Source organism: Lactuca virosa, chromosome 5 (assembly GCF_052849685.1).
Source record: "Lactuca virosa cultivar CGN04683 chromosome 5, Lactuca_virosa_CGN04683_v6, whole genome shotgun sequence".
Classification (NCBI taxonomy): domain Eukaryota; kingdom Viridiplantae; phylum Streptophyta; class Magnoliopsida; order Asterales; family Asteraceae; genus Lactuca; species Lactuca virosa.
Genome location: NC_136430.1, coordinates 453,755,020 through 453,767,476, shown reverse-complemented (window position 1 = coordinate 453,767,476; position 12,457 = coordinate 453,755,020). Strand labels below are relative to the sequence as shown.

The 12,457-nt window shown below is 34.0% G+C and overlaps 1 protein-coding gene across 1 annotated transcript; it reads left to right on the top strand.

Moving 5' to 3' along the window:
• Window positions 1-305: 305 nt before the first annotated feature.
• LOC145114471 (protein ENHANCED DOWNY MILDEW 2-like) lies at window positions 306-6,793 on the top strand. The gene is made up of 17 exons (XM_079050484.1): window positions 306-437; window positions 1,475-1,934; window positions 2,018-2,114; window positions 2,186-2,233; window positions 2,326-2,480; window positions 2,561-2,663; window positions 2,737-2,835; window positions 2,913-3,166; window positions 3,243-3,809; window positions 3,932-4,181; window positions 4,268-4,360; window positions 4,455-4,496; window positions 4,598-4,711; window positions 4,792-4,863; window positions 4,934-5,052; window positions 5,193-5,262; window positions 5,341-6,793. The coding sequence occupies exons 2-17, from the start codon at window positions 1,522-1,524 to the stop codon at window positions 6,604-6,606; spliced, it is 3,762 nt and encodes a 1,253-aa protein (XP_078906610.1). The 5' UTR covers window positions 306-437; window positions 1,475-1,521; the 3' UTR covers window positions 6,607-6,793.
• Window positions 6,794-12,457: the final 5,664 nt, after the last annotated feature.

The following is a 12,457-nucleotide window of genomic DNA, read 5'->3' as shown; positions in this document are numbered from 1 at the left end:
AAATTATATTATATATAGGGTCGTTAAGGCTCGCGAGCCTAATCGAGCTTAGTGACATAGGCTTGAGCTCGAGCTCGTTTAATAAACGAGCTTAACATTAAGCTCGAGCTCGACTCGGACTCGTTTAAAATTGGTTTCGAATCGAGCTTTTACCGAGCCGATCTCGAGTAGCTCACGAGTAGCTTGACTCATTTGCACCCGTATTCTAAATATCTTTTAGACTATTTTGCCAAACACCCCCTTCTTACCGTGATGGATTCATCTTTCATGGAATTAATTCCTTCGTAACATAAAAAGTAGCAGATTACGATTTGCCCTCGCTAAACATTACCATACGCTTCATCAGGTAAAACCTATAGACATCGTATTCATCATATTCTCGTTCAGCCGTGCACTGCGTCTTCTCCACTTAGTCATACGGGTCGTCCGACGAGCAGGTGATTCCCCCCCCCCCCCCCCCCCCCCTCTCTCTCTCTAATCTCATCTTGTGAAGTCGAACCCAAACAGCAAACAGGGCTTCTGTGACATCGCTGGGGTTTCTTTTTCTTCAATCGCTACTGTGACCCCGCTGATATGAGAATCTGAAAAAAAATCCCTTTCTTTGTCTTCAATCGCTGCTAATAACATTTTTCTGAAGTCGCTGCTATTAATCTTGCTCTGAAATCGTTTACATCAGAGGAATGTGAAAAAAAAAACATGTGGTTTCTTGCTAAATCGATTGATCATAAAACATGCTGTGGTTATTTGCCTAATCTTCTGCACACAGTTCAATTTGATTTTAGATGCATTTTCTTTCGATTTTAGTTAATTGTTGTATTTGACCTTTACATAATACATACTAAGCATTTGCGTTGTTATGTATGTTATCATTTTGAATTGGTTATATCATTTGCTCTAGATTTCTATCTTATAACCTATAATTCTTCGTTATCTTAGTAATACAAACTTAGTTTATCTCTGTTTTTTGTGAATTTGTTTGGTTAATATATATTTTTTGTTGATTCATGAATCGCAAAAGACAGAATAAACGCTAAAACCCTAATCTAGTCCTAAACTATACACAGCCTGTTATCGTGTTCTGTTTGTAACTTGCCAGTGCCACCATAAACCTTAAGTTTGTTCTGATTTTAGCCTTTCAATGTAATATTGCAAGTTATAATTTTCATTCAGTGAAAACCAAATATTTTCTGGGGGTTACTTCAATCCATGGACAATAACAAGGGATACTGTCAACACTCAACACCGTATGCACCCCCAGAGCATCTGATGGCTGGTTACCCTCCTGTGGCTGTCAACAGCTTTTCTTATGAACCCTAGTTTTGCAGTTGTGTTATTATAGCAACCCACAAGTCTGTTCCCTTTACTGACTGGATATTTTGCATGACTTGTGAAAACCTGGCAATCTTCTCTTGTTAAAACTTGTATCTACCATGTACTCTTTCACTGAGATGTGTGCATGTGTATTTTTTTGTAGGTATTAATTATAGTGTTGTCTGATTGTGAGTGGGAGAAGCTTAGAACATGGCATCATCAGATGATGAGGAAGAGACATTTGCAGATACTATCTCAGAATACTATTTCTGTGATGGGGATGACGAACCCCTTTCATTTTCAATGTTACCTCTGCAATGGAATGAGAGTGAGAGTGAGAGTTCAAGCCCAACTACAGGAATATTTTTGAGGGGCACTGCAGATAATGGTCTTCAAAAGCTATACAAAGCAGTGAAGGCATGGAAGTATGATCTATCAAAATCTAATCCCGAGATTTCAGTGCTTTCCAAAGATAACCACTGGATTAAGCTTCAAAAGCCTAGAAAGAGTTTTGAAAATGAGATTAAGACAATTCTGATTACTGTGCATTGCCTATCCTACTTGAAAAGAAAACCAGAAGCATCAGCGAAATCTCTGTGGGACCACCTCTCTAAAGTTTTCAGGTATCTGCATTTGTTGTTGTTTTTTAGTCTTTAGTCTTTATTGGTATCAGTTTGTTAGGACCATCTCTTTTTTCATTTTGCAGTTTGCACGATGTCAGGCCTTCAGAGAATGATTTGAGATATCATATGAGCTTCATTAGAGATGCTGTAGACAGGGATGAAACATTGGCGAAATCCAAGGTTTGTCTTGTTTTATGTTTTGTATTTTTTCAGATCTTTTTGACGATTAACAAAATTGCTGAATCCAACAGTTTTTGGCTGCATTTTTGGAGAATCCCAGAAAGAGGAAAGTTTCTGAGGTATGTATGTATAATCTTGCTTTCTGGTTGTTCCTTACTGATCCATCATGCTGTTTTAATATTCTGGAAATAACAACTGGCTTGGCTTACAGGAGGCTGAAACTGCTACAAAGCCGAGCTTTATAGTTGATGATGCAAATGATGATGACTTTGTCACAGAGCCTAATGAAGATAGTGAGTCCGATGAAGAGGATGATCCTTTTGATTCAGTTTGTGCTATATGTGATAATGGTGGTACACTTACCTGGTACTACCTGCTACTTGCATGTTTTTTTTTTTTTTTCCATTTGATAGTCTTCTGATGTATTATTTCACCATCCACTGCAGTTGTGATGGGAAATGTTTTAGGTCATTTCATGCAACCCCAGATATTGAGGAGGCAGAAGAATCCAATTGTAAATCTCTTGGTCTAACTCCTGACCAAGTGAAGGTGTTCTAACCTTTTATATTCATAAATGTTTTTTCTTTCCTTTTCTCATTTCTTTTTATGTTTCCTTTTGCAGAGAACACAACAATTCCTGTGTGATAATTGTTTGTATAGCCAACACCAATGCTCTGTTTGTGGTAAACTAGGGTCTTCTGATAAATCTTCTGGTGCTGAGGTGTGTAATACTTGAGTCAACCCATTTTTCATAGTATTATATTAATTTAAAAACTCTTGTATGGCCTTGTTGTTCAGGTTTTTCGCTGTAGTTCTGCAACTTGTGGCCACTTTTATCACCCAAAATGTGTAGCAAAGATACTACAGCCGAATCCGCATGTTGAAGCTGAAGGGAAGAATCTTGTAGAAAAGATTGGTGCAGGGGAACCATTCATATGCCCTGCCCACAAATGCGATGTCTGTAAGCAAACAGAAAATGAAAAAGTGAAAGACTTGCAGTTTGCTATTTGCAGGCGATGTCCAAAATCATACCACAGGAAATGCTTACCAAGGTAGTCTTGTTTCTGTTTCTGTGTCTGTTTCTTGTTTCATATGTGATGATACTTGTGTTTTTTGGTGGTTTTACAGGGGTATTATGTTTGAGTCTCAAGTTGGTGATGATGACATAGTCCGAGCTTGGGATAATCTTTTGGGTAAATCCCGTGCATTGATATATTGCTTAAATCATGATATTGATGAGAAGCTCGGCACCCCTGCAAGAACCTTAATATTTCGAATTAATCGCCATAAGATGGATCAACCATCAAAACTGCCATTGAAGAAAATGAAAACTTTAGATACAGATTCAGAACACACAAGCAAGAAGCCTGTTACTGTTACGAAGTCACAGAAAGGTGGCGAAAAATCTTCAGCCACTAAAATGGAAGATTCTTCTACCAAGAAGAGAGCAGCAGTTGGGTCGGTGCCCTTGAAGAAGAAGAAGAAGAAACTAACAGACACCTCTCTAAGGAGGTCTTTGTCTGATAAAATCAAGATGCCTAGCCCTAGATCAAATGATGGTCAACCTAGCTTGGGGTGTAGATTGTTTGAATATATGAATAAAGGAACGGAATCAAACAATTTGGAGAAGGATGACATGTCAGTTGATGAGAGCAAGCAAATATTATCTCCTATAGATGAAGAATCAAAACAGAGGTGTGTACTTCATTTTCATTGTAAACCATCATATCATATCATATATATATATATATATATATATATATATATATATATATATATATATATATGTATATTAATTTTTTATGCATTAATTACAGAATATTGGATCTGATGAAAGATGCTGCTTCCTCTATTACACTGGAGGAGGTGAAGAGGTATCACACAGAGAAAGTACCATCAACACATGCAGTTTCATCAAGAGTGGACAAATCCATCATCTTGGGCAGAGTGGAAGGTGCTGTGGAGGCTCTTCATTTAGCTTTGAAGAAGCTTGAAGAAGGATGCAGTCTTGAAGATGCAATGGCCGTCTGTGAGCCTGGTGTTCTTGACCAGTTAATGAGGTGGAAGGTACATATGATGTTAATCTTCAAAATCTGTTTCATGTCATCATCATCTTCTGTTTCAATCATCATGATTTTCTTTCATGCATGCAGGATAAGCTCAAAGTCTACCTTGCACCGTTTCTGCATGGCATGCGTTATACATCTTTTGGTCGTCATTTTACAAAAGTGGAAAAGCTGGAGAAGGTCATTGTCGTCATTTACTTTTTTCTTTTATTTATTTTTTAAGAGAGAGAGAGAGAGAGGCTAATGGCACCTCTGTGATTTATGAATATGCCAGATTGTTGAGAAGCTCAAATTTTATGTTGAAGATGGTGACACAGTAAGTTTACCTTACCTGATGAGAATTGAATTTGGTTTTTTATTTGTCTGTTGTGGTACCGTACGTATTCTGTTTCTATTTCTATCCTTATGCATATGCAGGTGGTTGATTTTTGCTGTGGAGCAAATGACTTCAGTTTCCTTATGAAGAAACACCTTGATGAGATGGGAAAAAACAAGTGCTCTTACAAAAATTATGATATTACCAGACCAAAGGTATGCACTTCCCTTCCATCTGTTCATATAATTTTGGATTTGTTGATTCATCAGTATTGCTATTGCTGTTTTGTTTGCAGAATGATTTCTACTTTGAGAAGAGGGATTGGATGTCTGTTCGTCCAAAAGAATTGCCAAAACGCTTGAAATTGGTAAAGATCATGTTGATTCCTTTTCTCTTTAGTTTTTGTGTTTCTTATAATATATTCTTTTTTTGAGCAGATCATGGGACTAAACCCTCCATTTGGGAAAAATGCTGCTCTTGCAAACCAGTTTATACAACAGGCAATTAAATTTATGCCTAAGCTTATCATTCTTATTGTTCCCCCTGAAACTGAAAGGTATATAATATATGTATGTGTAAATACTAATAGTTACAAAGACAAATAGACCTGTTGCCCATAATATAAAAACTATAAGATGAGCAACATTGTCTATATATGATGTATAAATATTTACACATATGTATGTGTGTGAGCAGGTTAGATAGTGAAAAGCAGAAATGTCCATATGATCTAGTCTGGGAGGATGCTGAATTGTTAGCTGGGAAGGTACGTATGTACATCCTTTCCTTTGCTTTTTCAGTCATTTTATGTTGATTGCTGATTTAGATATTTAATTTTATTCAGTCATTTTATCTTCCTGGATCGATTGATGTGAATGCAAAGCAAATGGATCAATGGAACAATACTACACCAGTCCTGTACCTGTGGAGTCGTCCAGATTGGACAAACAAGCATAAAAGTATCGCCCAACAGCATGGCCATACACATATACAACCCCCCCGAGCTGATGAAAATCTGCTTCAAAACGAGAAGAATGACATACAAGTGGATCTTCCTCTTCCTCTTCCTGTTCCTCTTATCCTTGATGATCTTCCAACAGCAGATAAAACAAAAAAGGAAAGGGAAAGGGATTCCCCTAAAAAGAAGCAGCAGATCCAGACCAATCAGACTTCATTTTCAAAAAAGAGAAGAGGGAAACAAGAGGATAAACAATCTCAGAAGAAACTTAAACTTGATGATAAATATTCTCGTGGTCAAGGTCAAGCTCAAGCTCAAGATGAAGACGATAAGCCAGTTCCTGAACCATCCCAGAAACTTGACATTAAGCATCCTTCCCCGGGTCCCACTCCCACTCCCACTGTTGAAGATGAAGCAAGTCAACCGTTTGAGCACCGACATTTGGAGAGGAGGTATAACCCACCACCACCGCCACCTACCTCTGAGGTGATGGATTATAATAGCTCTGCCTCTCGCTCTCGGAGTGATATACTAGGTCAATCGGTCAACCAACATCGGTACAATACCCCCACCCCCACCCGCGCCACCACTGAAGAAGCACCACCTTACATGGGTGGTAGTGGTACAACATATAGGCGACCCGATTCTGCTAATAATAATAATCTTCCAACTCCTAGCAGCGGGTATTCGATGAGACCCGCTGAGCCTTCTGTTCAGTATCATCATAATCCGGGTCCGGGAGGGTATGATAGTAGGGGATCTTATGTTGATGAGATAGGGGCGGGGGGTTCAAGGAGATACGGTGGTCATGATATGGCATCATATAATAACAGCAACAGGGCCGCCACATCTACAATGCAAAGGTATGCGCCCAGGCTGGACGAGCTCAACCATACAAGGATGGGGCCAATGGACGACATGAATCACTCCAGAATGGGAATGGGAAACTCCAGACGCCCTGAACCACCACCTATGCCTATGGGTATGGGTATGGGTATGGGGAATAATAATAATAATAATAACAGGGGCTTCGGGGGTTATGGTCCACCCATGCATGGACCTGGCTTCGGTGCGGAGCCCATGGGGTTTGCCCCTGGTCCATACAACCCCTATTCACACCATAATTCCTCAGGTGGTTGGCTCAACGAGTAGTCTACTCATTCAATACCTTTTCTGCATTTGCATCACCTGTTTGTTTGTTGGCTCACATATTCAACTCTACTTCTGTATTATTTTGATAATGTTTTTGAATACTATAACATAACAGGTATGTATGTATGGAGAACGACAGCTTATGGTTTGGCTTTTCATTAGTATTATAAAAAAAAATCCCTCAAAATTACATGTATATCATATGATATTAAGATTCCAAAAAAGTTCCAAATATAGTTAAATAAAAAGGTATATATATTGGAAACTAGGTGTGTATTAAAAATAAAAAGTTTAATATCAATATGTAACATTAAACATTTTATAAAGTAATTGAAAAAAGAAAGTAAGTCAATGAGTTTGTAACATTTATATGAATTTATTCTCAAATTAATAAAATGATATCCTTACATGAATATAATGAGAACCTTCCATATATATAACCGTAAATTCTGGAAATTAATGTATGAATGAAAAACCTCAAAAAATGACAAGTAGAAAATAAAAAAATGATAAAAAACCAAAAAAAGCCATGTGGCAAAATGAATGAGAAGAAGACATATGACAAAAAAACATTTATTTATTAGAGAGGATAATGAGATTTGAATTCCACTATTAGAATTTTAGAAGAATAGATATCAAGTAAACTACAACATAGTCGAAACAAAATAATTTTAAAAACAATGCTAAAAGAAGTTTTCTAACATGGATCCTAACATTTACAGAGTGGCGTTGCTTACACCAGCTCATATGATGCGTAATTCTATTAAAATTAAATAGCATCTATAGACTAATATGAGGGTGGAAGGAGTTACTAGTAACCGGTCTCATGATGAAGGAAATGGTGTTCCAGTTCAAGTTCATCTTGTGACAGGCCAAGTTGTCAACCTTTCGTTTTTCCATTTTTTCTTCTTTTCTTTGTTTCTTTCTTCGGGTTAGACAACTTGTCCATCTCCTTTAAATCGTTAAGACGCTCAATGTTATCTTTTTTCTCTCTCCCTCCCTGGTCAACCCGATCAACCCTCTCTTCATTCCTCCCGATCCTCTCTTTCCACCCTGACGCCTTGTTTCCGAGTTTTTTTAAGAAAGGACACGGAGGGGAAAGAAAGTCAGGGGAAGGGAAGAAAAATGGACTTCCCTTTCCTTTCACTCCATTCCTCCTCCCCCCCCCCCCCCCCCCCCCCAATCAAACGCACGTTAAGCTTTTTCTTTACAATCCTTCCATTTTCTTCCAATTTCCTTCTTTAAATGAAACTCGAGAACACATTTCCTTCTCTTCTCTTACTTTAAGAAAAACTCAAGAACATCTCTTTCTTCACTTTCCCTCTTTATAAAAAGCTCAAGAAAGTCCATTTTCTCTTGATTCCTCTTATTTCCTTCTATTTATTTCCTTCAAAAACACTCAAAAACAGAAAGTAAAAGATGAGAAAGTAATAAAAATATATACCTCAGGGAATCGAAGGTGAATTAATTGGATTAAAGGTTGCAACTCTAATCAACTCAACTACAAAAGTTATTACAACTTAAACAACTCAACTATAAAAGTTATTAATTATATTCACATATGCATATACACAGTGTGCGATTGAAAAAAAAAATTGCATATCTTTTTCGTTGTTAATCGTCTGGACTTGGCATATATGTTTGTTTGATGTTTTTTTGTATGTTGTGTAAAAAGAGTCTTAAGTATTTTTAGGTTCTAATTTAATACCAATGCACGATAAAATCTTTGCCAAAAAAACATGGTTTTGACAAAAACAACTCCTTTTTGGTCGGACCAAAAAAATAGAAAATAGAAATAACCTACTATAAATGTTTATTAGTTTCACTTAAATTAACTCAATTTTATGAAATATGATTTTTTTGGGACCGCCCAATGAAAAAGCTCCTCAGTGAACAAGTGAACAACGGTTTGAATAACATTAGATTGAATATATCAAACAAAATGACTAATTATGGTGAGTTTGGGTACCTAAGTTTATATATCCTTAATGGTATATATATATATATATATATATATATATATATATATATATATATATATATATATATATATATATATATATAGAGAGAGAGAGAGAGCTAGGTTCAAATGTTTCTAGCAACTATTGTGTTCCTAAATGCACCAATCACAAATTAGCAAATAATTAAATAATTAATTAAATCAAAAAGGGTAATTCTGGTTTTTTGCATTTGCATTTAAGGAAACAAAATAAATATATGTTGACCTAATATCTCTTCTTTATAACCATCGACATACCTCTGTAACCCTCATCTTGCCGTTGTCGTATCTTCTTCTTCCTCCCTCTCCTTCGTCGATTTCGTATTCCATCACCATAATCGGTCTATAGCTGCCGCCGTACACCAACATCCATTATCACAGTCCATCAAATTTCATCGACCAACACCACGCCAGATACCATATGTCGCCTTCCATCCACCTGATGCCTCCATGCTTACAGATGGTGGCAAAAAATAGATTGATTGAAATAGAATGCCTGAAAGATGTTCGATTAAAGTCGTCAGAATAAGATTATGTCTTTCTTTTCATATCTGATTTTGAGTTTTTGAGCCGACAATACTGAACCATAAGACAACTATTGAACAACAAGACCACAGGTTTGATTTAATGTTTATGTGATTCTTTTTAATCTATATTTTCTGTCTTTGGTTCTTAGTTAATGCATATACGATGACATATACTACTCTAATTTGTATTTGTGTTTTGGTTTTATTAAAATAATGGATATAAATAACACTTACTGAAGTGCACTCTATGTGTTTGTGTTTATGCCTGAGAGAAGACAGAATGACAACTAAGACTAATGATTGATAACTGTATGAATTACAATAGCAGGAAGAGTGAAGCAATGTGGTTAAGAAGTTGGACGATCCTTTGCAATGTTCTTAAGAAAATTCAACGTGGTATTGTTCCTAAAGTAAGCTTCTTTTTTCAACTCTTATTAAAGATACTAAATACTGGTGCTCTGAACTAGTAATAAAGATTGAAATAATATTTATTCTTCAATTTTATTTTATTGATAAATACTTCTAGTACTTGTGAAAATTGAAAGAATGCCTGAAAGATGTTCGATCAAAGCCGTCAGAATAAGATTATGTCTTTCTTTTCATATATGATTTTGAGTTTTTCATCTTCTTGCTACTCCATTTTTGTCTTTGTTACTTATCCCTGCTTTTAATATTTTAGTTAATTGAGTAATACTTAAAGGTTTGTAAACTTTAGCTTTAAATGGTTTCAAACTTTATAATTTTTGATTTTCACCTACAGTAATATAACTTGTTTGCTTTACCAAATGAATGTTAACCTGAAAATTCGAGGACAATATTCTTTTAGAATAAAGAGGGCTTTAGTTTGAAGAAGGCTACTATTCTTTCAGAATAAAAAAGGGAAATATTCTTCACATGTAATCCTGCAAATTGATCAGACCTAGACAACCAAAAAAAGCAGGGAAACTTTAATTTTATTCTTTTACAATGATTGTTCTCTAAGAATGAACTCGAATTTTATTCTTTATTTTTTTTTCATATCAGAATGCAAACACAAGTGTATCACTACAAATTACTTGACAATGAATTTCTGATAGAAATGGCTTGAAGAATGGCTTGAAGACCTGATGGGAAAGGCTTGAAGAATGAATTAAAGAATGATCACACTCATTGTTTAAGAATGTTGTTATTTTTTAAGAATTATACTTGTTATTCTTTCAGAATGTTTGTTATTATTCAATAAATCACAATCATACAATGTAATTATTTGGTATATTATTAGTTCAAGAATCAATTTTGTGTATTCTTTTAGAATGTATTTACTAGTTTATGGTTGACATTCTGTCATTCTGACAAAATAAAATCGAAAAATATATTTACTAGTTTATGGTTAAAATTCTATCATTCTGACAGAATAAAATCGGATTTTTAATTTTAAATTAATTTAAAATATTCAGATTTTTAAAAATAAAGGAATTAATTATCCCTAAAAATCCGAAAATTTCCTTTTTTAATGTAGGTTAATTGACTAAAATGCCCTTATGCTCAAATTTGTGTGATTATATGGTACATGTTATCCTATTCTACTATCATAGACCCTTAGATCATGACCTTTGATTATATTTCATCCAATGGTCCAGATCTGTGCATTCTGGCGCACAATAGTTACTAGAAACAAAATAACCTAACCATATATATATATATATATATATATATATATATATATATATATATATATATATATATATATATATATAGAGAGAGAGAGAGAGCTAGGTTCAAATGTGGATTAACATCTATTGTGCGGACGTATGAACAATGCTATTCTGTGAGAAGGACAAATAAAATCGTCTATAAGGTTATTATAGATTTTTTTTATTATTCTCATTATGTCAGAATGTTTATTGAGTCGTATTCTGTAAGAATGAAAATGAGTGAAAAACGATGCGTGAGAACAAAAATGAATAAGAATTAGTGAAAATGAATGAAAATGACGATAATTGTGTGAGGTTGAACGTATTCACATTACTAAACAACCTATTCTCTTAGTAATTCTCATAGAATAGCACTGTCCACACGTCCGCACAATAGTTGTCCGTCCACATTATAACCTAGCCCTATATATATATATATATATATATATATATATATATATATATATATATATATATATTGGTGAGATCCGTTAAGAACTCATATTTTTTCGAGAACCCGAGAACTAAAGGTGGAATGTTAGATCAAAATTGACTCATTAATGGTATGATCGTCATCTTACCAATCTCATTTAATGTTTAACTTTTTGTGTTATTGAAAATTTTAATAAAAGGTCTAAAAATTAACATTATAAATCAAATTTCCGGATTTTTTTATAAAAATAATAATTTTTGATTTTTTTAAAAAATGCAGATTTTAATTTTTTTTGAAAACATGATTTTTTTTAAAAATGGAAAATATATATATATATATATATATATATATATATTAAAAAAACTGCAATTTTTTTAAAAACAGTAAATTTTAAAAAATCAGTAAATTTAAAAAAAAAACTGGTTTAAAAAAAAACTACTATAATTTTTTAAACATAAAAATCAACGTTTTAGGTGCATATATGCATATTTTTTTTCAAGTGCACATATGCATATTTCTTATACTATAATATTCGTAAGTAAATCATAAAAAAATTCATTTTTATTTACTAATCTATAAAGTACAAGTATTTTATTCGATACAAAATAAAATATAAAAAACAAAAAATACTACAAAATTTCCAAGCCTTTTCATGTCTTCGTGTCAAGATTTCCATATTTTCTTCAATTTATCACTTTTCACATCTTCAATATTTTCCACAAATTCTTCCAAATCTACAAGATTTTTTTTTTAAAAAAAAATTGAAAGTGTGAAATTCACAACAAAATTTAAAAAAAATAATTAACGAAGAACACTCACACAAAATGCATGTGTGCATATAGACGTACTTGATATGTTATTCACCTATGATTTACATGTGAATCATATGTAATTCATATGTGATTTATGTGACATCCCCAAAATCACGGTCAGAAAAGACCGGTTTAATTTATGCTTTTAAAACAATTTCAGAGTAATCCTTTGATTTAAAAGAGTTGCGAAATTTGTTCCCAAAACGAAATATGATAAAATAAGATTTACCAAAGCATTTCATAAAGAAATGTATTTTCATTGTATAACAAAACTCGGGATGTCATGTTCCGATAAACAGACCAAAAGCATAAACATTACAATACAGACCTTACAACAGTTATATATATAACAGCAGGTCTATAATCCAAAAATAACTTGACAAGTCATCCAACTTATGCTCTGGTGC